The sequence below is a fragment of the Scleropages formosus genome, chromosome 1, assembly GCF_900964775.1.
Source record: "Scleropages formosus chromosome 1, fSclFor1.1, whole genome shotgun sequence".
In the NCBI taxonomy this organism is placed as follows: Eukaryota; Metazoa; Chordata; class Actinopteri; order Osteoglossiformes; family Osteoglossidae; genus Scleropages; species Scleropages formosus.
The window spans coordinates 47322805-47349719 of record NC_041806.1 but is presented as its reverse complement, the minus strand read 5'-3'; the positions used below and the strand labels follow the sequence as shown (position 1 = coordinate 47349719).

Below are 26915 nucleotides of genomic sequence, written 5' to 3'. Positions count from 1 at the left end.
CAGTCAACACAGTGCCTCCTCATGGTAGGATAACATCGGAGCAGAGAAACACTGCACTGCAGTAATATTATGAGCCTTAAAGGGATTGTCACAAGCAGTATAGAAATAGGAGCCTGTATGTCTTAGGGTGGGGGTGGAGGGGCCAGTAAGTGGAGAGAGATAACTGATGTGTCCCATGGGAGGGAACACCCAATCCCACAATCCTCTCTGGCACCCACACTGCTTTTGCCAATTGACCTATATGGTTTCCTCTCCCAGCTGGAGATGCTGCTGTTGTAAATTTCTGTGTGTCAGCAGTTTGGGGCATCTGGTGACACCAGTCACTCTCGCCTTCTGTCGGATCTCTCAGGGACACGATGCGGCGCTGGTTGTCCAAACGGGGAAGATGTAGCCAAGCGGCTCCTTCTGCTCTGCTGGATGACTTCAAGGGGTACAAGGAGCATTTCACTGAACGTCATCACTAAAAACTTCTGACAAGTGGAAAAAAAATCATTCAAGCAGCTGACTGCCTTCATAGAGCCTCCATCATAAGCCACTATACCTATAAAAAGTAACTATTGTGCAAAAACTAGAAGAAGAAATGAACGTTACTCATGTGCCAGTATGATTTCTGATTTTTTTCGTCTTTTTTTTTTTTTTTTTTTTTTTAAATGTGACAACAGTTAAAGGACAAAAAGCATGGTCACCTCCTAATGGAAGCCATACAGCGATAGCAATACTCTTGCTCACAGAGGTATCTCGACATCTCCCCTTCCCGGTAAACTTAAAAATTTATCCTATATATACTCTATATAATTGCCACACTATTTAGACATTAACATACGGTCAGTAGATTGGGACACTAATTCTAAAGGCGGTTTCAGTACTAGACATTTAGAAGTTTTGACTCAAATTTCCGACAGCTATACAGTTTAACAGTCTTTCTGTCAGGCTAGGCAGAGCTTGTGTGTCTCACGATGCTGCCTGTTTACAAGAAGAAAATGCCGCTAGATCTACTTTAAAAAAGGGTTCATATCAGTACATGATTTGAATACACATTTTTTAATCTAGGATAATATCTATCAGCACAAGTAGTAGTAAGACTGAAGCTTTATGTGTTTGCTTCGTCTCCCCCCACCCGCCCATAAAGCATGCCTCGGATCCCAGGTGAAAAAGACACATTGACAAGACCAGTAAAGTGAAGACAAGGAGAAACTTTCTTCTTCTGTCAAGCTCCTTCAAATTCGGCTTCCTTTCTTGCAGCAGAGATGCGTGTGGAGTTGGCGAACAGTGAAGTCCCCTTGGGGAGGTCTGTGGGCGTGTGGTGTGTAGAAGTCCTTTGCACTGCTTTCCTTCAGCTCTCACCTAAATAAACCTCCAGGAACCAGCAGGACTAGTTAATTCTTAAAAAAAAAAAAAAAAAAAAACCCAACCAAACAAAGACAAAACCAATGAACAGCAAACTTTTCCCAAGCCTGCTCCCCATCCCCTCCTCCCACCCCTTACACTGAGTATTACCACAAAACACAAGAGTTTAGTCTTTTCCTATACGCATGCCGAAGTGCGGTTCACCAGTCCTGCTCACTTGCCTCTTCCGCTCAACATTCTAGCCCTACCACTCACATGGCTTCTTTGTCGGTCCCTCCCCTTGCCCTGCCCCTCCAGCTCCACCTTTTTATTCTGGGTTTTTCCTCTTGGAGGGGGGGACAAGGTGTGGTGGGAGCTCGCTGGGCAGCTCATGACCCTCCAGTTTGACTTTGATGAGATGGTTGGCCAAGGCAAACTCCTCGTCGTCTAGCATGCCGTCCTTGTCAATGTCAGCCAACTTCCAGATCTTGCCTAGGACCGTGTTTGGCAGCTTCGACTTCACCATCTCTTTCTTGGCATTGGCCCCCGTCACCTTGCCATTGACGGGAGAAAGGGTGTAGAAGATTTCATCGTACATGGGCTTGTCACGGGCCACCACCCACTCGAGCTCATCGATTCCCTCACCGGCACCCTCGCCGTAGCCATGGCCGAAGGGACCGTTCAGCGTACCATCAAAGGCCCCACCCTTTACCACCTGATTGGGCCTCTGGGTCTCCTCCTGCCGAACCAGCACCATCAGCTGGGCAATGTCATGCGCCAGCATGTCATCCACTGCATCCAGCAGTTTCATCTTCAGGGGCTGGAACTTGTTTAGGTCATGAGACTGGAGCTGGTCCTGTGGCACATAGATGAAAGGATGCAAAAGAGAATAGAAGCAGAAGGAGATATGGGTTTCTATGAGCTGTATCCTGGACTTCAAAGAACCACAGAGAGTGTGTGCACTTTTGTCATTTAGAGAAAACTGTACTTTCTACCTTCCTACAGGTTTAATGATAAATTACCGAGCAAACTGCTTTCCTGCTATCAGCTGATTTTTCTGCTTGCAAAAGCCAGCTGAGGCTCCTTTCTTCCAAAACACCTTCAGTGAACTAGCTGGAAACTGCAACAAAAGAATGTGCAAATCCTACTGCCTTCCTAAAGTACAACCAACCCGAGTAACACGAGTGGGTTTGATCGGACCAACAATCTGACAGTGTTAATACACCTACTCTGATGGACTTCAGCAAGTAAACTGTACATGGAAAAGCGCCAGAATGGAATACATCCATCTCGACTGGCTTTAGTTTCTGGCCTCCAGCGCAGAAACACCTACAGTCCATCTGTCTTTCATCAACACTGTGTATGACGCATAACTGAGAATGTTTGGAATGGAAACCATTTGGATTGGTGTATACATATTAAGAATAACCAAAGTTCTGCACTGCATTCCTGATGAAGATTGAGACTGTAGTAACTCATAATGGGAAGGGGAACAAACAAAAACAACAAAAAAAGCATATTAATAGACATCAGGAATTCTGATGAACCATAAATGTGATCAGTTTGGAAGGGAACTAAAACATTATGGAAAATGGTTTTTAACCACAACAGGTGATTCAGCCCTCTTAATTTTGTTTATATTTATTCAGAGCGGTCCCCTGTGAACACAAAATGCCCAGGAGTGGTGGACAACTACTGGTACTTGAACTCCAAAAGGTTTATTTCTCCGTTTCTTTACAGTTAGATTTTTTTTGTTTTCCTCTCCTCAGGTGCCTTACTCTATAACTTACATTTGTTCATTTACCTGACACTTTTCTCCAAAGTGACTTACGGTGTTAATGTAGTTACAATTACATACCCATTTATGTAGCCAGGTAATTTTACTAAAGAAATTTAAGATAAGCACCTTACTCAAGGGTACTACAGCTGGAGGTGGGATTCAACCTGTAACCTTTGGATCCAATGGCAGCAGCTCTAACCACAACGCTACCAGCTGTAACTATAATTGTTGCTTATCACGCCTTGTAACACTGGATCGTTCCCAGTAACACTTCAGTGCTGTGTCATTCTGATGAGAAGAGTGATTTACAAAAATATACTGAATTACAACTTTGAATTCTATTTCCAGTGACTTTCTTGGAGGGACAGACAAACTGTGGCTTTCCCTCATCTTGGGAAGCTTCTGTAGAGCTCTAGATGTCTACTTCTGAAGGTCATTGTGTCCAGGTTAAGGTCCCCTCTGAGGAAGCAGCCTCTCACCTGCATCTTCTTGAGGTTGGGGAAGTCACCCGGAGAGATTTGATGCTCCCTCTCTATGCGTGCATAGATCTCTCCAAGGCTGTTGATCAGCTCCTTCTTCTTGTTCTCCTTCCCAAAAACAGCAGGCATCTCCTTTTTCAGTGAGCTAATGATGTATGCATGGACCTGGAGGAGCACAGCAGGAGACTGTTGACGATGCAAAATGCCCAATGAACACAGAAAGATGTCTGGCTAGTAGTGTATAGACCAGCATTATTGTGGCCCTTGTGAAGGTGCACTTCTGGACACTTTTGTTGCACTTCTGGTGCATAAAAATTCAAAATTCAACCTATATCAACCATCAAGCTACCTGGTGCCACCTGAAAACAAAGCATGTTGAGTTGCCCATGATCCAAATGAATACCTTGAGTTTGTATCGACGTTAATGGTTTTGCAAGGGAGTATTAAAAGTACTTCGGATTACCAACTTGATTTATTTATGAAATTGTCCCCTTCTATTTGACTATGACCAAGAGGTTTCACATATTTACAGGAGCCCAAAGTGTGTGGTTTGCTGTGTACGCAGTAGGCCACACTGGGCTAGTTGACTCTTGACACCTGAAAAGGAAAAGGGGAGAAAACCACATGGGAAAGGATCCATATTATCCCTAGTCCTGGAATGTGGGCCATCTTTGCTCCACCTGAGCCCTTCCTTATCATCAAACCTAATTAAAAATCTGCACGTTCGGCCACTTGGCCTTCCGCTTCCCTGGGGTAAAAGCAGTTAGATATGACCCAAAGCAATGAGTAAAGACTGACACTCTGCCTGAAAATCTCGGTGCATGCGATGACGAAGAGTTACTGCAGGACCGCTGGAAGCAGAGTAAGAGCTTTGTTCCTCCCGGGACAGAGGGAGTACACAGCTGTTGAAAGGTGGCCAACCCCCCCTACTCATGGAACACAGGATCTGTCCCCTCACTGCTGGGTCATGGTCACTGATGGCACGAAAAGGAGACGAGGTCTCCGGGCCAGGGCTGAGCACATGTTTGCTGGAAGGCAGAGCTCCCGCATATCGGCAAAGGCATCTCTGCGTCATAGACATTTTGCTCTGATCCTCCCATACCCAAAGCTCTCATACATTTACCACAGTCAACAAAAGCAACGGGTGACACAGAATTTAACGGAATGGGCTTTAATCTGCTTTGAAAGACTAAGAAACTTAACAGAATACCAATGGAGTAAAGGGGAGGCTGAGGACACTGCAGTCTTCTGGCGAACTCATTCCCTGTGGAGCACCACTGTTCGTGACATTACCTCCTTTGCAGAAATAAGAGCCACACATTTGAAATCTGAGCATTGTTTCACCTTTACGCCACAGACTTCTGCTGTTTCACACTCTGCAGCTTATAAGGTCTTTTTAGGACGCTCAGTATTCACTTGTTCCTCAACTCGACCACACGCCCATCCTTCTCAGTTGCAGTGAGCAGCACGCACATCTGGCAGCAGTCGTTTCCAGCACTCAAAACCACAAGGCCAAGGAGAAAAGAGGAAAGAAAGGGGGAAAGAAAAAAAAAAACAGGAATCCTGATAGCCTGCACTGGCAAAGAATCGCCCAACCGTTACTTGCTCTTTACTCGTCTCTCACAGGGTAGAAAACAAGCAAGAACAAACAAGAGCCATTCATTCCTTGGATCCTCTACCCAATAACTTGGGGGGGCATTACAATTAAATGGCACAAGGATAGTAATACAGTTGTACTAGGAACAACCCCAAACCATAACCAAACTTGGGTCTTTCCCTGAATTTGAGGTCTTCAAGTGGACCTCCTTTTTGAGGAACCCACATAATTAGAAGTTGTGTCATATGGAGGATTCCCTGTTGTTGGTTCCAAATGTGTGATAAAGGTGTGAACAAACACACTACACACACACACACACACACCACTGCATAATCACTGGAACATAATCCATTAAATGGCACAGATTCTACTTTCAGAACCCACTTGTTCTCATCTGACAGAAAAACTGATTTCCCTTTGGCAAGTGAGGAATAAAGCCAGTTACCAAAAAACAGTTTTCGTATTCTAGGGGAAAAACCATCATACCCTATCTGCACCATATTAAACAATCACTGTAGTGTAAATAAGTGTTATGCTTCATACTCATCCTTGCAGAAATGACAGTTTTAACCTTCTCTGATGTGTGTTTGGACTCTTCACCCCAATTGTGTGTGCAATTTGTGTTCCATCTTCTCAGATGCTTTATGACCTCATTACACAATGACAAAAAAGAACTCCCAGCCCTCACAATGGGGTCACACACTGTTCCAAGCAGAAAATTACAGCTCCGCTGAAGGGGGCAGTTATCCTGTCACTCGAGATACGAGTCCCATCAACGGTCTCCTGTGGCTCGGCTCTGATCCAGCAAGGCAGAAGCTTCTCTACAGACCCCGCTGAACTAATGGATGACCGTATTAAAAGGCGCGTCCATGAATTAAAGGCTCTCTCTGATAAAAATAGAGCACATGTGCGGCTGACCATCCTCTGCTCGCATCACAGTGCATCAAGACATACCAGCAAAAAGGTAACTATGAGCCACAATTCTGTTGGAATATTACATTTACATTCATTCACTTAGCAGATGCGCTCCTCCAAAGCGATGTACATATCGCAGAAAAATACAATAAATGCATTACATAAACAAAGTGAGAGAGCAGAGTTAATTTGTTACATTCCACCGTATGAACCAATGTACATTACACAAGCAGCTGCATATTCATGCTCCATAATGTGCAGGAGAATACAGGACCTTGATTGCACATTGGTTCCAAATGCTATCACATGGTATCCCATGTCTCCGGCTCCTTTGGAGGTTCTCAAAGTTACTCTACGCTAAAAGAATCCACATTAAGACAATAAATCAGCAACATCAGCTGCTTGAACATCTACTGAAGTTCAGAGATGATAAACCCACTTCCGTTTACCACATGCCTATGCAATGAAGGAGAAGATAGCCAGAGAAGAAGGGGCGGGGCTTACCTTAGCCAGCCGCGCCCTCTTGATGAGGTCATTGAGCTTGCGTAGGGCCGCATTCCTTGGAAGGGACTGGATGTCTTTGAACAGGTCCTGCTCCTCGGCCTCAAACAGCTTGCGGTTGTCTGGAATCAGCAGGGGTTGTGACCAGAAGGAGCCGATGTAGACGCGAATGACCTCGGGCGTGTTGACAATCTTGCCCAGCGACCACATGAGAGCACCGTAGACGCGCATGAGCTGCTGCGTCTCGATCTGGTCGGCCTTGTTAAGCACTACGCGGATTTTGTCCTCATGATTCTTGAGGGCGCGGATCACCTCCGAGAACTCGTCCGAGATGTCCAGTTTGTGTGCGTCGAACAAGAGGATGATGCGATCCACGCGCTCGGCGAACCACTCCAGGACCGCCGCAAAATCGTAGCCTGAGAAAGAGGGGGAGAGAGGCCAGAGGGGGGCCGGGAAAGGGGGAGGGGTCAATGACCAGCAGGACTGCATTCCTCCCATTAGTCAAAGACCCTTGAGAACAGAAACCACGTTTACATAGAGGTGTCCAACTGGGACATGGAGGGGGAATGTGAGGAACCCAAAAGCTCATTGCACAATGGGCCTCTACCCTGGGGGTGAACCCTAAAAACACACAAACAAACAGCCGTCACTGGCAGGACAAAGAGTCCCGAGTCCAGGCCGGGATACGACCTGCAGCTGGCCGTACACAATCTGCCCCAGGACACGCTACGGATGAGCGCACGTGTCACATTTGCTTCTCATTCGTGCGTCTTCATATTCGGGTGTAACTCAGCAGGATACACCCTCGAGATCTCCCACCGCTGGCCTTGCCGGTCTTTTAAAAACAGGAAGTGCAGTGGACATGCTGTTCCTTCCCAGGCCTGACGGTGCACAGGTGCCACACCGGAGCACAATGGCAAAAAACAAAGACATGAGATCAGCGAGATGCAGTCTCTGGGTGCTGCAAAGAACACTGACCATGTGGTTTTTTCAACACTTTGACAATATGGCTGACCGTGTGGTCCTTCAGCAGTGAGAACGAACAAGGCCGACCGCGTATCGTTGAGCGGGAGCTGTAATAACTCGCAGATGACCAAGCGCCGCTTCCCGACAGCAATTTCAGAGGACAAGAAAGAGGCGGTAGCGTGCTCCTCCAAGGTCAGCGAATCAGCGTAATTCCCACAAATGGCTCCTAATCTAATAGAGCAATTTGTTTTCTAGTCTGAATGCAGAGACTGGATGATGGATAATGTCAGACTTTTAAAGTGGATGAAGAGATTCAAAAGTGAAACAAAAACGCACTCTGATTACGGTCTCCAGCATCACCAAGTAAACTGTTCATTCGCAAGAAACTAAAGAGACACATTCAGACACTCATTTTAACTTGAAATCAAAGTCACAAAGGCTGCAGAAAACCGTCCAAAATTTACAATGTTAAGTTGCCTACAATTAATTACATTTATTCATTTAGCTGATGCTTTTCTCCAAAGTAACATACAATTATCTACCCATTATACATTGGGGTAATTTTACTGAAGCAAATCTAAGTATGTTGCTCAAGGGTACTATAGCAGTAGGTGAGATTAAAACCTGTGAACCAAAGGCAGCAGCTCTAACCACTACGCTATTCACTGCCCCACAATCGGCATTTATGGTTTTATATTTGTTTTTCTTTTTAATAGATTGTTTTGCGATTATAAAAGCCCATATATACAGCTGGACAGTTATTACTAGAGCACTTTCAGGACAAGTACCTTGCTCAAGGATTTTACAGCTAGAGGAGGTTTTCAACCCAACCTGTGAGTCCAAAGGAGCAGATCTAACCACTATGCTACCAGCTGCCCTTTTATACAGCACTATACATTTCAGTATAAAAATAATCTAACATATTTAAAAGAAATTCATACTTTGAGTATTTATGGCTCTGAGGTGTTGACTGATGATACTTAGCATTGCTATGGGGAAAGCTGGCAACACTCAGTCCACATTTACATTTATTCATTTAGCAGGAGCTTTTGTCCAAAGCGACGTACATCTCAGCAAAAGTACAATACTTTACTATACTTTCGACCATTTTTACACAATAAATGGCCCCACTGTAACCTGGATCACTATAGGAGACACTGCGCTTTTCAGTCTGTATTAACATCACATCAATATGGTTCTGTCATCACTAACTCTACAAATCATGCATGTCCTCTACAATAATCTCGTCATTGTTGTGGAACTGTTCTGTACAGGTATTTTAGCACTGGCACAGAAAGATGAATGGTAATACAACAGTGTACAGATAATTCTTATTATAAAGAGATCATGCGAGATGAGTTTTAAGATCTAATTTTTACAGAATTTAAGGCTTTCCCTCCATTCTAGCTTTAAAAAAAAAGTTTTTTGTGAGGACAGAAAGATTACTGAAAACAGACTGACACACGAAGTCAGTTATTTGTTCTTTCCCTACTTTTTATGGACCTTTGGAAGGTCCCGCTTGTTATGAGCTACCAGGAAAATCAAAGTAAACTGTCATGCAGCAAAATCAACCCCCCCCTCCCCACAGAAACATCTGCTTATGGTGCTGTGAGGGTCAACAACTCCAGGGCAGAGTCTCATGACATACTGAGTCAAATGCTGCAAAGACTGTCTCGCACAGACATGGTTCGATCCAGCAACACAAACCTAATAAATTGTGTGCAAGAATAACACAAGTCAATACGTAAAGATTCCCAATCCCCGAATCGAAGGTTCAGGAGTTTCCTTAATCTCCACTGACTTAAAATCAGAATATATGTGCTCGGTATAGAAAAGACAAACCATCAGTCAAGTCAGCAGGCGGTAGCAGCACCCGACTGATCGGTCAAACACCTCATGGTGTTCCTCCTTACCTGTGTATCGTATAAACTACCTGTGCAACGTTCTATAACCACAATTCAGGGTTGAATTAGCAGGTTAATGGTTCAAATCAGTGGCATGAAAAATGGCCCAAGAGTCCATCACTCCTCAGGATGACATCTTGGGCACAAAGTAGATGGATGGACACCATCCCTTTTGATTTGGCAGTTTCACGTGGGGCTTTATTACGGCCTGCAGGCGGAAGTGGGAGGATGGGTCAGTTCCTTTTGCGGCGGAGTTTAAGTCACCTGACATTAAGAATCAAGCTGCCAAATGGCCAGCAACATGAATTAAGCGTCCAGGTGCTCAAAAGAGGATGCAGCTCCAACAGTGGACACCAAGAGACGAGAGTCTGACTGCAAAAGAAAACGGTGGGTAGAGGATCCACTTCCGCTGGACGACACAGGCCAATAAGAGCTGTGAAACTGGGAGGGGGCGTGGCATTAGAGCAGGAATTAATACATTTGTGACTGCGGGTACGGTTAAATTAGGGGTGGGGTCCTAGTTATTTGAGGGCTGGCAAAAAGCACTTTAGCAGCACTTGACAGATGTGAGCTCCCAAAATAATACCTCCATAGGGGCACCTACGCAGCCAGCTATAGCCCTCGTCGCGGGTGGCTGCGTACAGGGAGAGAAGGAGAAATGACAATGAAAATGGAGAACAACAAAAGGGCATAATGGGATCCGCAGCATCGCTTTCAGACCCATGCTCCTGCAGGTCTGCTTTTAACTGGCATCGTGTCCGAATTTCACAGCTTGCCATTAAGACGATGCAGACAATGCACTTTGCTACCAAAGCTCTTCTGCAGCACACACACCACTTAAAAAGAGGATGTTCAGTTTCTCTCTTCTTCTTCTTACTTCAGGTCACGTTTTCTAGCTCTTGTTTTCATAAATGACAGACTGTCTTACCGGGGTTAGATTCTTGTCTTCTGGTAATTATACAGGTTTCCATTTAAAATGACTACCTGGGATGTTTATGCAATCAAAGATAGAAGAATTTTAATACATACATACATACATTTTCAGAACCGCTTGTCCCTCACGGGGTCACGGGGAACCGGAGCCTACCCGGCAACACAGGGCGTAAGGCCAGAGGGGGAAGGGGACACACCCAGGACGGGACGCCAGTCCGCCGCAAGGCACCCCAAGTGGGACTTGAACCCCAGACCCACCGAAGAGCAGGACTGCGGTCCAACCCACTGCGCCACCGCACCCCCTAGAATTTTAATACGTTAAAAATATTTAAGAAGATCAGTTTGCTCAGCTTAGAACTTATTTGGATGTGTTACTTTTATTTCTTTGAGTTTTATTAATTCAGTAGTAATATTCTGTCGTTCTACAAGGCAATATAGACCTCGATTTAATACATTAAATAAAAAAATGTCTGATCTGTATAACATGCAATTTCTGGATGCCTTTTTGGACAATGGACTTCGCGGGCAAAGGTACCTGATCACACTGTCAAAATACTGCCGTTTTTGTCGTTGTGTTATACGCATCATTGCATTCTTGTTTTTGTTGCTGATGAACAAGGCAAAGCAATTGGTCTCTTTAAGGATGTATTGGCTGTGCAAAGAAGGCATACGCACAGGTTGGCGCCAAACAGGAGCACCTGTGGAGCCATAGGTAGATAGTGACTGTACCCCATTTCTACACTGTTAAAACAATATAAATCTGACAGTTCAGCAGCACAACCCAACAGATCCCGTGCCGGATGCTGATGTCGGAGCAGCGGCCCCACGCGCTCAGCGACGGGCAGCCAGGAGATGGCACACTGTACACGACGACAGCAGAAAGCATCGTGGAGCCCGTGTTCTCCTCATTTGCAATCTCAATCTGTTTTACTTTCCTTTTCTCTTAAAACACTCAGCAAAGTGGTGCGGCTCTATGGAAACGGGGCCGTCAGCGCCAAAGCCTAACAGGATGTGAGAAGGACCTGGTGACGTGGCAGCTGGGAAATTCACAGCTTCGCTCAGCTCTGCTTGTCCACGGGGGCTCTTGCTTTCTGGAGCGTGACCATCTCACATTCATTCATTTCTTTCTTTAATGCTTTTCTCCAAGACAGCCAATCACTTATTATACAGCAGGGTAATATTTACCGTATCAAATCAGTGCAAGTACCTCGTTCAACGGTGCTACAGCAGGAATGGGGACTCAAACCCTGCACCATGACTGGTCTAACCACCACACCACCTGCTGCACTATCCATCTGTCCCTGGGTCCGTCCTGAAGCTTTACCCATGCACACAGTACCGCTAGATGCATCACATACCGCGATAGAACAGTATCTCAGAGGGTAACTGAGTCAGCCAGCATCTTCCTGAACAGCATGCTCCCTTGACAGCAGTGTGGTTTTAGAAATAAATTATCACAGGATCACAGATCCTGTGTGGAGAGAAGCTGCTCTATCCTTAAGCATGGTGTCTTATTCTGAAATCTTTTAGCAAAACATCCGTCATCACTATAATACATACTGTGACAGTTGTACTGCATACACAGATACACTTAAATACCTCCAAATAATAATAATAATAATAATAATAATAATAATAATAATAATAATAATAATTGAGCACGCATGCACACACACGCACGCACACAGAGCATTTCATCAGGGAGGCCTGCACTGCAGTCACTCCCCAGGAGGGTGGGGGTGTTGGCTGGCAGCTTGGTTTCTCCGGCTGCGGTTCTCCGTAACGTGCTCTTCTGCCAGACCCTGAGAGGGCTGGGCCAGACACCACCGCCGCAAAGGGAACACACAAAGAAAAACAACCACGGAGGTTGCACAGGCGCTTGCGTGTTAGCTATACATCCTGAGGGACGTTTCAGGTGGTCCTCTACCCTCTGACCCATCAGGAAGAGGAAGGGGGACAGTGGGAGGACCCTCCACACCACACGTGAACACCTCGCGACTTGGTGATCCTAGAGCTTTGCACAGATGTATATTTCATTTGGCTGGGGGGGGGGGGGACCTTAAAGGCCATAGGGCTTGTCATTCAATTTTTAAAAACCATTTAATTCTCCCCAGGCCAGGTATATTTTACCTGTTCCATCAAATTCTGCATCTGTCCATTGTTAGAAAGACAAAAATAAATAAATATTCACATTTAAAATATCCTTGTAAATTGTAATTAAAGAGAGGCGATCAGGATTGACGTGAAAGGAAGCGAGACTCCAACGTAAAACTGTAAAGTACACTGAGGCTACGTTGATTTTTTTTCCCCCAAATTTGGAGACTTTCTAGTGAGAAAATGATCACAACAAAAATGCAGCAGGGCCCAAATTGTGACATTACATGGTTCCTTTATAACAACTGCAATCAACATTTTGCATCACGTTTCTTTATACTTCACTAAACGTTTTGTGCACCTGTCCACTGGACGGTATCAGAGCAATTCAACCTATCCCACTATGATAATTTGACCAAAACTACCCATCGTGAACAGTGAGACAACATTTATTGTCAAGCCCATACCATTACGCACGCTGATGCAGGGGATCAAGGGTTACCACCTTCAACTTCCACTTTTGTCCGTGGGAAAAAGTGCAGTGAAAAATTACTGTGATGAGGAAGTGAAAGCCACCCATCACACATATGTTGCACACATGCAGATACCTGGTTTCTGGAGAACATAGATACAAAGATGAATCGGGGAGGGGGGTTGGGGTTCCGCCAGGAAACAATGCAACAGGTATTTGAGCGGTGCCCTACGGATCAAGTCTTCGCCGAAGCACAACAGCCTGGCGATCGTCCTTTTTCTGCTGAAAGTGAGCCGTATGCACCGCGAACCAGGATCTGCAAACGGAATGCTGAAAATCCCCTCGAGGGGCCCCCACGCTCCCCCTCTCCGGGACATAGTGAGACTGAGCCAAGCGTTACTCAGCTGAGCCGATCGTGTGAGACCCAGGGAGGGGGAGCCGCAGGGAATAGGGTCAGTGCACTGAGCATATGGGAACGTCTTCCAAACCACTCTGAAAACATCCCCCATGGGAACCAGAGTCACCTCACACAGGGACTCCCTGCCACCAGCTGGCACCAGCTCTACACCACCAAAAGTGTATGTGAAATTCTTCACCTAACTGGCCTTTACCCCCTGAAGTGGCAAAAATACCTCCTCGCCTCCATGCGCTCCGGTTCTCCGGGAATCCAGCGTCTTCTGGACGTCCAAGCCAAAACATCGTGGAGCGGCCAGCCTGCCTTATCAGGAGTGCTCCGAAACCAGCATGACATTGCTAATGAGAACGAGGGCTCAGGCAGCAAGGGCGCCCATGGGACACCCACCCACACAGGTGATCAGTCTTCCCCTGCCAGATTTTCACACACCCTTGGGGAATGTGGGAAATGGGGAACAGGTTGGGTTAACAGAGGAGAACAAGGCAGCTTTTTTGAAGCTCAAAGTGTTCTGAATAACTTCAACTGTTATAAACACACACACACACACACACACACACACACAGTATAAAATTAATTAAATGTCAAAGTACCCCACATGGAGAACCAACATAAACACCATTGCTCCTGCAAATAACTGGTCAAATGGCATAAAGGGAGCAGTTCTGCAACAGTAGTGGGACAACAGCAGCCTCAAATGCAGGAGTATGAGAAAACATGGACTTTGACAGCGCAATCAACAACAGAGGACCCATGGAGTGTCTTTCTGCCCATCTCTAGCTGTACCACCACACTCACACACAAGCCCTGAACCTAAGAGGGAAACCCACACAATTCAGGAGGAGTCCTGCACCGGAAGAGGACGAGTTCTCCTATTTATTTACACACATCAGCATCATTCCACAAGATTCCCAGGTGGGACATCAACATCAAAACTGTCCTCAGGGTTTCCCTTGTCTGGGACCTGGAAGGCAAGTGGCAACACCAGTCAAAAACCAACGTATAATGCAGGCTGGGAGTTCTGATACTCCACAGTCCTTGGATGCCAAGTGCCTGGATCTCCAGCCTGACCGCAGAGCTCGTACGAGTTCAAGTCCAGAGAGAGCACTGTCACCCGCGCTGCTGCCAGCGTGCTGTAATCCCCCGTCCCGTCGGCACACGGCAGGTGTTGTTTCAGAGTGCAGCGGAAAGAGACAAACAGCCAAAGGAAAGTGCTGACACCCGGAACAGGGGGGCGATTAGTGCCGACGGTCTGCGCCATCAGATGGGCTTAGCCTGCAGCGAGAAATGGAGTAACCATGCGCAAAGCGAACATGCAATCTAGAAAAGGAATCTGCAGCATCCCATCCCAACCCATGCCACGTTGAAGACAACCTTATGCCAATATCAGGTGACGAGTAGGAGGACTGGAAGGAGGAACCACACTTTGCAGGTTCAAATGGGGCCCCGTATCTTTTGTTCCCAAACAAGGAACAAAGAGACCCTTATTCTGCAGCATCCGTGCATCACTTGTGCCAGAAAGGCTCTCAATTTTATTTTCCTTTCATATCAGATGACACGTTCAGTTTCTTTAACTCTTTCACCTACGTGCTGCCGCAGCACAGCACGCGGCAGAACACCCGAAATGCCAACACTGAAACAAAGCTAAAAGCCTTAAAACTGTATGGGACTAAACCACTCAATTTCACCTTAAAAAATAAAACCCATTTATGCCATTTTTGTAGCCTACAATCATGTTAATGAAGGTAACATGACAATAATAAGTCACAAACTGCTATTCGAACCATCCCATCCCGTTGTGGAACCAAAGCACAAACAGATCTAAGCGGCATATCATACAGTTAAAGTGACCGATTTCCGACCTGTTCTTTGCCCATGCCCCGCACAATGTGCTCCCACCACCACCTCTAGGCCACCCAGCGCCTTAATAGTCATATACAGAGGTGCAGCAAGCAGCAACTAGCAGCGAGCAAAGCCACCAACTCAGAACAGGAAGCAACTAAAAGCAAGAGGAAGCGTTAAACCGCACACACACACCTCAGAAACATGCCTCGTATTGTGGTATTTATATCACAGCACTGTTTGGCCCAGTAATCTTGTCCTAAACAGAGACACATAACCATGAGATGCATTTTGACTAAAAGTCCATCGAAACCTTAGAGTCAGACCATTAAACTTTATGAAAAGACCAGAACTGAGTCTCGTAGCTTCACAAAAATGTTCACTGATCATCTGCTGCAAGCGTTAAAGTGTGGGACGTGTCAGTCGATGTAGATAAACGGCCAAGGACAGGCAAATCTTTCACAGCGCACGCAACCAGCCTCCTAACAGAAACAGGCGCTAACCCAAGCTGTCAAAACCAGACTGTAGTTTAGCATAGCTGCTGATCTTATTAACCTCGCTAGAAATTCCCCCGACACACTTCCCTACATTTAATATGCTCAAACCTGCTCTGAGCATCTCGACGAAGAGCTTGCGCCACGGCAGCTAAAGCAAAACAGCTGTGCCGAATGTACACGGGGCGTGCCAAATTTTAAGGAAGAAACATGGGGAGGGAAATCATGACTTGTCATATTCTCAATGGAACTGTATGAATATGTCCCCTTGTACCTTTCGCACACGCAAAGTGGTCCCCGAAGATCTGCTCTGGCACAGAATCACAGAATCTCAATCCCGCAAGAACAGGACGTCAACAACGAGTACATCTGGATCTTGAAGGGAAAGAATAATAGTCCTGTATCTTGAGCCTCCGTGTCACTTTCAGATCAGCTCACAGACAACGGCAAAGAACTGGTCAAGCAAGCCTGCCCCTGTAAGATCAGCACAAAAGCAGCATATCCCCTTTCTGTGGTCCAGAGCATTAGAACGCACATCGTTTTCCATGGGATATTAGCGAAGATGGCTCAAGGGTCTGCGTACTTCTTTTTGTGAGCCGAGATCAGATGTCCTCTCCACTGAGACAAAATATTTTTCCCAGTATGGTCAACAACAGGTAACTGGGTACATACTGCTAAAAGAACTCACTCACATGCTCCAGCATGTAGCTCTTGAATATAGACAAAGTTGGCAAGAGCATGATTCAAGATTCAAGATTCAAAACACCAGGTCCTCAAGTTAAAAACATTGGCGTTAAGAATGTTTGGAGACACATTTTTTTTTTTTTAAATTTGTATTTTTTAACTGTACTTTCCTTGCCTTTTAATTTTTAAAAAATTCTCGCAAACTAAACATGACCTGCGATTCTGCAAAATTACCATTAGTTGGCAGTAAAACACACCCCGAAATTATAAGTGTGAAACTGGATTCATTCGGGCGAGTTTGTGTTTATAGCTCCTGTGTGGTGTTCCTGAACATGATGATGAGCTTTAAAAGTTTATGGGCTACATCAATAAAAAGTAGTAATTAAACAGTCATTTGGGGAGAGAAGATATTTTTCAGTTATTTTAAGTTAGTTTTAGTTTGATGTAGTGAATTAATTTACATTTATTTATCAGATGCTTTTCTCCAAAGCAACTTCCAACAAACTATGTAGTGTTACGAGCCCACACACCTTATTCACCATGGTGACTTACACTGCTAGATACACAACTTACACTGGGTCACTCATCCATACGTCAGTGGAACACACCATCACCAATCATTTATGAAGACTTTCAGTCCCAACTGTGTTCATAAGTGGAAGACGCAGCGTACATACAAATTCAAATACCAAGTACAATGCTCGTGAACTGTTAAGGTTTATCACCAATATAAAATGACAGTTCACATTTAAAGCCAGCACTGTTTCACAAGTGGTTGGGACACACCATTTTCACAACACCGGGCAGAGCATGTAGTAGGAACAGCGCTGGGCATGCAGTCACTACGTTCAACTTGGCTCAGTAGCAAAGGTGACAATGTGACCATCACATGACATTAAACCATTCAGGACTAAGGAGATCCTGCCTTTGATGGAATCCGCTATACTCCGTAGCCTGCATTTCCAGTTTGGATGAGTATTATCACTATTATTCATCAGCTGCCCACAACAGCTTGTTCGATTCGTGGTCCGGAAGTCCACCCAGATCAGTTACACACATACACAAAGTACTGGCAATTTATAATTATCAGTTCACCCGAAACACATTTGGACTGTGGATTCTAATACATCTGAACACTTAGCGCAATTACTGTGAGGCACCAATGATACCCTCTGTGCCACAACGCTACCCATTACTATATTTATTAACCTTTATCTATCTCATTTGTTCAAGGTGACTTACAATACTAGATATGCAACTATACAATGACTTACACAAGTAAATCAAACCAAAAATGACATTCATACTCCTCCTGTCTGTTTTGTGTTGACTTTTACTTGCTCCATTGTTGTACTAGACTGTCATCATAAATTCCTTATATGTCCAAATGTACCTGACCAATGAAGTGTTAGGTATGCAATAAGATGCAGAGCCAATCATCTAAATAAATCCAAGTCACTACAGGTCTGAGATCCTCATGTTGTGCCATTCAGGTGAGCAACCAAGTTCTAGACATTTCCAAGCTAAATCCACCCCACGGGTTAATTGCTGCAGAGCACTCTGAGCTACTCTCCAACAGGTGGCACAGCGGGGCCTACCTCTGCTAATCCTCTGCTTCTCCCCAGACAGGATCCCTGGGGTATCTATGACACTGATGCTCTCCAGCACGGGGTTGGGCAGCTGGGCACACACAAACCTGCAAGAGAGACACAAGGCCAGATTCACACATTATATTGCATTAATCAGTTTAGCTGACACTTTTCTCCAAAGCAATGGACAGGGTTTTTTTTTTTTTTTTTTTTTTTTACTGGAGCAATTTAGGCTTGTATAATGCTGACAAGTACCTTGCTCAAGGGTACTACAGCAGCAGATGGGATTCAAACCTGTGACCTTCTGGGTGGAAGAGTGGATTTGGGCTGCTGTTTGCACTGAGATGTGCTGTTAATCAGTGGACCCCCATTCTGTGAAGCCAGTTCTGATCATCAGTGGCTTTGTGATACAATATCTCCCCAAAACAGAACCACAGCAGCACATTCCAGTCTCGAATTGAGGCCAAAGAACCTTCTGAGTGTGATGAAGCAAGTCTGCACAGGTCAGTGCAGGATGGGAGGGGCACTATGCAATGAAGGCATGGAAGGTCAGAACTAAAAGCCTCCCAAAAGAATGTACACCCACCCCACCCCTGGGTGGTGAAGCACCAGGTTCTCAGTATTTGCATGTCCGCTAGATTACAGCAGTTGCTTGCCGTAACATTGCAGGTCCTTACTTACACCGTCACATAACACCTTTGCGCAGAAGTGGGCATTCCTGAAAAAGGCCGGACCAAGAACAATGCCTTGAGGCACAGAGCAGTTTCCCGCTACCCACACCATTCTGTTTTACCCTTTAGAAATCTTTCATCTAAAGCACAGGCCAGGCTGCTGACTCAGTGATAGAGAGGTCTTTGTAGTCCACTTATTAAAAGACACCCCCCAACCCGAGGCCAAAGGAAACTGAGTGGACAGTAAATACTCCCTACATATGAAATGGCACTGAAGCTTCCTCACCGTAGAGTTCACCCAGCTACTGGTAAAGTCATAAAAGTGGAGTCACTCCATTAATACAATTTAAAATGTATATTGTTGTTTTGCAGGAACTTGTACCCAGATCAGTGAGTTTAACAGATCAATATTTCATTGGAACAACTTAAGTCACATAGGAAACTCAAAAGTACTACAGACTTGAAATGCAATACTGAGGCACCCCATAAGAACAGTCTTCTCTTGTAATTGAGCATTTAAAGTTCCCACCCACCCCCAAGGAGGTACATCCACTAGAATGTCAGGGGAACTGGGTTCCAAACCTTAAACGTGTGACATATTGGGGACCACAGCTCACTCTTTTCCCCTCGCACGTTTTACCAAGACAGACTGTGGCCAATATTAATATTCCTCCAAAAACAGGAAGAGCTGAAGTTGCCAACATCCCAGAACCAGAGGAAGATCTGACTAAAAATACACTTGTAACTTTAAATAGCGCTAACCCCCACTTCCATAGTATCTTTCAGTGTCAGCATTTTACACGCAGCTTCCTCTTGGTTACTTCTTCATGGTAAGCTTGGTCCCTTCACATTCCATGTGAATCAGTGTCGACTGTCAATATGGCAACCTTTGCCTAAAACCCACAAGCCCATGATTATTACGACACGGGAGGTCATTTTTCTTATAACCACAAACAAGAAAAAAAGCCCATTTCAGCATGAAAAGACTTTTAACACGCATAGGGTTTATGCAGAGTTCAGTTCTGTGTTTAGACATGTGGGTCTTTACAATAACAGTACCACAGAGAGCTTATGCAGAGTTGCACAACTGTCATCCGATCAGCGCAAACAGACGGGCTTGCTGGCCTGCACCAGGCAAGTCAATCAGTGCTGGAATTGGAAGAATGCGAACACAGGTTCAGGAATCCGTTCCTGGCCATGATGTCATCCTTCAGCATGGGGAATAAGAAGAGATGGAGTGGCTGGGCCAAAGGGCCACGCACATGTGTCCACATACAGCGAACTGCTAAACTACACACACAACTCAATAACAGAAACGGCCATGCAACAAACCAAACCCCACTTCTGTCACCATCAACACAGAGCATGAAAGAGCATATCTTGGAATCACAACAGAGCAGGGCAACTGGCACCATTTAATTCCACAACAATCTGATGTTCAAGCAGAAGAGGATATTGCCCATTTTGGCGTTTGTTCCAAGATATGCTCTTTCATGCTGCACGTTGATGGTGGCAGAAGTGGGTTTTGTTATGTATCGGTCAGTTGCACCAAAGTATCTTTTCAGTTTGCCTCCTTGTTCATTGCCCTCAAAAAGCATGAGCCAGACCTTGAATTAAAACAGCTGGAGAGAGCTGTGGAGAAAAACTCATTTGCATGGCAAAGCCAAAACCCAAATGAGAAGCAGGTGGAAGACTGGAACGTGACTCGTATCATTTGAGGCTCCGGTATGCGAACGCATGAGTCAACTATAAACTGTAGATCAGCTTCATGACATACTTTAATATTTTCCTTTATGAATAACTAAGGAAATAAAAATGACCCCCCTTAAAAAGTGTGGTAAGAACACTGACACAGCATTATGCAGACAACGTTAATGAGAACCAGAGGACTGTGTGGCACACTGAGCGCATTTTCTATGTGGACCCTCTACATTTTTCAGATGTCTGAGCATACGTGCTGAAACTGATGAGAGGACAGAAGGTTTCACCTCGTTTCACCCCCCGCCCCACACCTGTTAAGGAAGGCATTGCCAAAGGCATTGAGCTTCCGGAAGGGTTTCTTCGGGTCGACCACCAGGGCATTGCCAGGGACCAGACCCTCCATGTCACCGTGCATCACAGCTATGAAGGAATCTGTGGTGGGTTCGGGACCAATTCGCATGCCGGGGAAGTCTTGCTCCAGGAGGTACCTGTAGGGGGGGGGGGGGGGGTAATGGTGTATGTAAGTTCCCCACATTTCCAATAGCTTCCATTAATTTAAATAAAAAAAAAAAAAAAAAAAAAAAAAGCAAACTCCAACTTACTCCACATCAATGCAACTCTTGTTAATAAACCAAAATGTGAATACACATTTATTAAATTTAAATGCACTGCCGTGGAATTACGCTTAAAGATGAAAATATGTCATTTTGTAGAATCTTTTTAAATTTTTATCAATTTTCCTATTTTTTGTCTTCACTTCAAGCTTGGACATTTGCTGTTGCCCTATTGACTTGAAAAGACACAGACACAAAGCAGACAAGGACTTGTCTGGGGGTGCGAGATAGCCTGGGATCAGTATCAGCCCCCAGTCCCCCAACACCAACTGTAGCAAGCTGAAACGCAGTGTTCTTGTGGTTCTTATTTGGATGCTGTGATTTTATTTAAAAACAAAAGAAAAAAAAAAAAACCAACCCCTCCGCCAGCCCACAGAGTACAAGGGGCCTGTTGAGGTAAGACACAGAGAGCGAGGCACAGTCCTGTATGATTCCTAAAGAGTAATGTAATCTGGGAAGAATAGTAGGTAGCCAAAGTGGCCCAGCTGCCCCCTTTAACAAGGGGCAAGAATAACCAGAATCATGCAATAAACAACTATGGACTATTACCACAAATACTATTAGTTAGTTATCCTATTATATTGTTACTATTAACAACACAACTGTCACCTTTGTTCAATGTAACTTAAAACGGAAGGTTTGTACACAAAACTGCTTACAATGATTAAGCCATTTATACAGCTGGCTAATGCTTACTGTATCAAGCAGGGTAAGCATTTTAATCGAGGGTTCAAAAGTAGAAGTGGGATTTGAACCAGGGACCTTTGATGCCACCTACTGCTCCATAGCTATTATTATTATTAGCATAAAGTAAGATTAATAGCTTTACAGTTTGTACTGGAAGAGATTTCTCACTCCACATTCATACAGTCCATGTTTTATATGAGCCCCCATGTAACCAACCCAGATCGTTTGTACCCCCCACCACTGCGGGACATTCCTCCACAGGGTTGCTATAATTTAAGGGCTTCCCTAATTAAACCACTGAAAATATCACATGGGTTTCACGAGACCGCTGCCACGTTCCACTCCGCCCTGTCCCACCCCAAGCCAAATGGACGGGTCAAGTCCTGCTGGTGTTTGTGTCCATGCTCTAAACCTGACCTGATATGTTCCTATTATGGTCTAAGCACTTTGAACACTATCTGGCAGGTTTCAGCCCTCATCACTCTGGCAACAACCAGGTCCTTCATGATGACCAACCACCATTGGGGGACCACAGGTGATCCTATCATATGAACTAATCCTCTGCATCCAGCAAGATTCAAACATATCTTGCATGGATCAGCAGACCACAAAGACAGGACATGAATACCTTTATTGAGTTAGGCTAATTTAAATGCCACTGAATAATTAATACTTACAATTCCACCCATTGATGCACAGATTTTTAATGGAGAAATGTATGTAAAGCATCATTTCTTAAATGCACTAGTTACTAATTCTGAGACTATCTGGCAACCTTCTGGGTGGAGGCCTGCATCTTTAAGCACTATGCCACCTAGAGCTATGTTCTAATTGCCAAGGTCAAGAGGTTAAACCCCCCCCCCAATCAGAGTAATACTTATTACTGTAAAGGAGACAAGTCACACCCTGGAAAACCCTATGAGGGATGAATTTTAAAATGGGCAAAAATATTTTTACTGTTCCATCCCAGAAGGACCATGACATTTAAATTTTTGCAGATATATAAGGAAAGGTCATATTGCTGACTTCCTCGAAAGAAAAACTAGGGAACAAGGGCTCACGGCAAGAAAGTAGTCTATCCTGTTGGCTAAGTTCGTTTGACCACATCGTTGACCATAACCTTTGATTCCATCTATACAAGCAGGATGAAGACCACCCGAGACGACCATCGGAAGAAGAGGCATCAATTTTTACATGCATTATCTAGCAGGAGGGGCTAGAGTCCACATGCAGACAAATCCATGAGGCACAGCGCTTGGTCATCTTGCAATCCGACGGTTGTTGATTTAAATCCCACGCCTGCTGCAATAGCTTCGATCGAGGAATTTACTCAGAGGAAAGTCAGCGTCCATGAAGAAGCAGGTCCGAGTTACATAACAAACAACAGCTCTCCGTGACATCGCCGCCATCACCCCTCCTACCCCCAACACTGCCAGGTGAGATGAGGGACCCACCGGATAAAGCTGGTCTTCCCAGTGGAGTACTGTCCCACCAGGAGGACCATGGGCTTGTTGTCAAAGTCGGCGTTCTCCAGGGCCGGCGAGTGGAACTCGTGGAACTTGTAGTGCTCCTCCAGGGGCAGAAGCTTGGTCTTGTACAGCTTCTTGAGTCCATCGCTGACTGTCTGGAAGACCTCGGGGTCCTTCTTCCTCCTGTCATCGTTACCCAACCAGCTGAACATGGTGACACCCTACAACGTACTCTACAGGACAGCAGACTCTACACACAGAGCCTAGGATGAAGATGCAGTGTCAATTTTTTTTTAATGTACTTTTCAAAGTCGGTTCTGCTTGATCGGCCGTTAAAAAAGGGGCTCCTTCAGCAAATCATGGTAACCTCTAATCATGCGTTTAAGACCAAAACATTGCTCGCAGGGACTCTAGTCTTCCCCTCCTCTTTCGTAACGGTCTCCTCCTCCGAGGCTTTAAAGTTTAAGACCAATTTTCATTAAAAAAAATAAAAAAAAACAAAAAAAAAAACATCAATGCATTCACATGAATATATGACCGCTGTTCTTCGCGCGCGGCCGAAATGCGCAAACCACACGTTAAATGCACATCTTTATTATTATAATTATTATTATTTTTTATTATTATTATTATTAAATAAAGAGCAGACGATGCAGATCTTTCATTGACAGAGAGAAGCGGTCCAGGAGGAGACGCGGCGCGTGCAGAATGACGACGTCCTTCTTACATTGAGGCTGCGGCGGCGCTTCTCCACAGATTTCTCCGAAAACGGACTAAAAGCGACTCTTTATCCGTGAAAGTGATAAAGGATTAATGCTACGTGCGGTTAAAAATGCACCGTTCCCGCTGCTGCGCAGTCGCTCCGCTGACCGCAGGCTATCCGGCGTCTGCAGCGCAGGCGCTTTAAATGTCAGAGCCGCGAGGAAGAGCCCCGGCACGAGGCCCCACCCAGCTGCCCGTCCGCGCGGGGTCGTCAAGGTGACGCAGGCGCCATTTCCACGGACCGCCGAAATCCTACACAGCGTCCCTAGCGGCTCCGAAGAAAAATCGGCAGTGCGGCTTTTGTTGTCGGGTGCCGTCGAGTCGTAAACGTTAAGAATGTGGAGCGCATGCGCAGAGCGCCCCTAGCGGCCGTTAAAATAATGAGCCGCTACCAGTAGTGCACCCTCAGCGGCCAATAAAATTGTGAGCTCGTGGGCCTCTAATGGCTAGCAGAGTTTAATAGTGTGCCCCTAGTGGCCATTAAAACAGTGAACGGGGATCCAGCAGCGCGCCCCTAGCGGCTGCTAAAGTAAACACAGTGCCCCTGGCGTCCACTTCGTATAATAGTCAGTCGGTACCAGTCGCCCCCTAGTGGCCATTAAAGTAATTTCAGCCTCAAAACGCTGCTGAATGTATTTCGTACTCGCTTTGATTTTGTCACTCTGTTTATAATTAACATAGGAACATACCTGATTGTTAAAATCGATAAAAGTGTATGCTCGTTGTGTATGTTCATTTATGGCACCAGTTGTTTTAAATTCTCTTTAAATTCTCTGTGACCCAGCGGTGTTGTATTAAAATGGGGTTAATAATTTTTTATGTATATGTAACCAGACCCAGCAACCAGTAGTTTTGTACCTGGTACAGAGAGAACACTAGCTTTAGTAGAGAGAAATCAAAACTGCAGGAGCAACTAACTGAAGAAGTCACCCTAATGTATGTGCCGAAAGGTCAATCAAATCAGTGAAGCTCACACGCTTTATACTACAGGATAATATTAGACTCCTGGCCTGGTTTGCTAAATTTTCCAGAATTTCCATAATTTTACATAATGAAATTGATATTCAAAATGTGGAGTGTCGAAATGCAACAGTGAAATCTGTGAAACCTGATGGAGAAAAATAACTTGCCTTAGTGTAAATATTCTACAGTTTGAGGGTTTCTGGAATTATACACACACACACACGCCCGCACACGCACACACACTGGCTGAAGCTGCTTGTCCCAATCGCGGTGAACCAGAGCCTAACCCAGCAACACAGGGCAAGGCTAGAGGAGGCTAGAGGAGGAGGAGACACACCCAGGATGGGACACCAGTCCGTCACGAGACACCCCAAGCAAGACTCCAACCCCAAACCTGCCAGAGAGCAGGACCCGGCGAAGCCTGCTGCACCACCGCTCCCCCACTCTAGAACTATAAATAAGAATTATTTGTATTATGCATGTCCTCAGTTTATTACACGACACATAAGCTTTTGCAATCAGTACAAAAATACTGTATGTTGGTGAAAAATAAAACCCTTACTGATTGTGATGGAAGGCTCTCTGTCTCTTTTGCATTAGTTGGATTTTAAACACCAGCATGCGAATGTTCTCATTTCACAAAGCTTTCAGACAAAGGTGAGTTTTAAAATTCCATTCTACTTCAAAGCATCATCCATGGCATGAAGATTAACATTGGTTCATATTAACACACACACACATTGGCTGAAGCTGCTTATCCCAAGCGGGGTCGCGACGAACATGAGTCTAAGCCGGCAATACAGAGCGCAGGGCTGGAGGGGGGGGGACACACCCAGGACGGGAGGCCAGTCCATCGCGGGGCACCCTAAGCAGGATTCGAACCCCAGACCTACTAGAACACAGGACCCTACCAAGCCTGCTATGCCACCACAGCCCCTGTTCGTAGTAGTACTGGTGCATAACTCTCAAATTACTGTTATAAATAGGAAGAAAGAATGTTAATCAGGGAAGATTTTCTCATTTATAAGCACAAGATGTGTACAAATACATACATATATTGCAGTATATATTAATAATACATAAAATAAATACTCAAAAATATCCCTTTAGAGTACGGCAGAAATTTCTGGCTGCTATATATTGTTGACCACCAGAGGGCGCTAATGGTCAGCAAATGAAGCCCCACTCAACACTGGCTCAAGAGGCCTTTAGGTCTGTTCTAATCACCGTCTCTTTATTAAAGTTATACTGTATATAAATGAAAATCTAAATTTATGTGTTCTAGGGAATAACTTTAGGCTTTAGAACCGTTTTATTGTTTGACATAGAAGTTACGACCACAGTTTGGTAATTATTCATTGATCCTTTCAGATTTCATGTTAAACAATCCATCTGTACTTGGCCCATTTTTTAATACATTTTAGGCTTTCTAAATATTGAAAAAGAATTTTAACAGTGCTAAACAGATTCACATTAAAACAATCATTACCCAGTGGAGGCATTAATCTGACAATCAAATAAAGAATGACAATTTTAAAAGATGACCTTTTCTCATATTGCAAGATTTTAGCATCACTATTGTGATGATAATTACATAACAGTATTGTAATAACTGCTCAAGTGCGCATCTGAATGGCTCATCAAAACAGAAATCCTGTTTCGTTTGGAAGACTCAGAGATCCTTCCTCAATCTGAGAAGCTCCCGCACGTCTGAATTCGACCCAACATACAAAAAGGGTGGAAATGCTCGGCAAAATTAGAGTACATAATTGAAATTTTGTGTATTTTATTCATGCAGGCACTTTGTTCTCATCCCGGCATTAATATTGTATGTGGTGGATTCTCCAATCGCTGTCTTTCTCATTCAAGGGTTATTAAAAGACTATCATCTGAATTATTGAACATTTTATTCCATTTGGAAAACAGAATTAATATTACTGTAGTATCAGGCTGAAGATGATTTCCCATTTTTTACCCCTTATAAAGGAGTTTCTTCACAGCCAAGAGTGCTTATGACAGGAACTTATTACCCGCAGGGAATTAGAAACGCAACAACAACA

At 44.8% G+C, this 26915-nt stretch overlaps 1 protein-coding gene across 2 annotated transcripts; it reads right to left on the bottom strand.

Annotated features, from left to right (window-relative positions):
- Window positions 1–625: 625 nt before the first annotated feature.
- On the bottom strand, window positions 626–24063 carry ehd3 (EH-domain containing 3). 2 transcript variants are annotated; one of them, XM_018742494.2, is made up of 7 exons: window positions 23858–24063; window positions 23116–23313; window positions 20672–20848; window positions 17998–18095; window positions 6602–7014; window positions 3586–3750; window positions 626–2182 (listed from the first exon to the last, which is right to left on the bottom strand). In XM_018742494.2, coding segments are annotated over exons 1-7 (1581 nt in total). In that variant the 5' UTR covers window positions 23860–24063; the 3' UTR covers window positions 626–1654. The 2 variants fall into 2 exon arrangements, with proteins under 2 accessions (XP_018598010.1, XP_018598009.1); XM_018742493.2 differs by having other exon boundaries at window positions 23116–24063.
- Between the last annotated feature and the right edge of the window lie 2852 nt (window positions 24064–26915).

Excerpts from the sequence above, each read along its gene's own strand:
- ehd3 (XM_018742493.2), bottom strand. The coding sequence starts at position 23,342 with ATGTTCAGCTGGTTGGGTAACGATGACAGGAGGAAGAAGGACCCCGAG. Across the intron at positions 7,015-17,997 it reads GAAGCAGAGGATTAGCAGAG|GCTACGATTTTGCGGCGGTC; the intron begins GTAGGCCCCGCT and ends CCTCTTTCTCAG. Across the intron at positions 3,751-6,601 it reads AGAGGGCGCGGCTGGCTAAG|GTCCATGCATACATCATTAG; the intron begins GTAAGCCCCGCC and ends GTGCTCCTCCAG.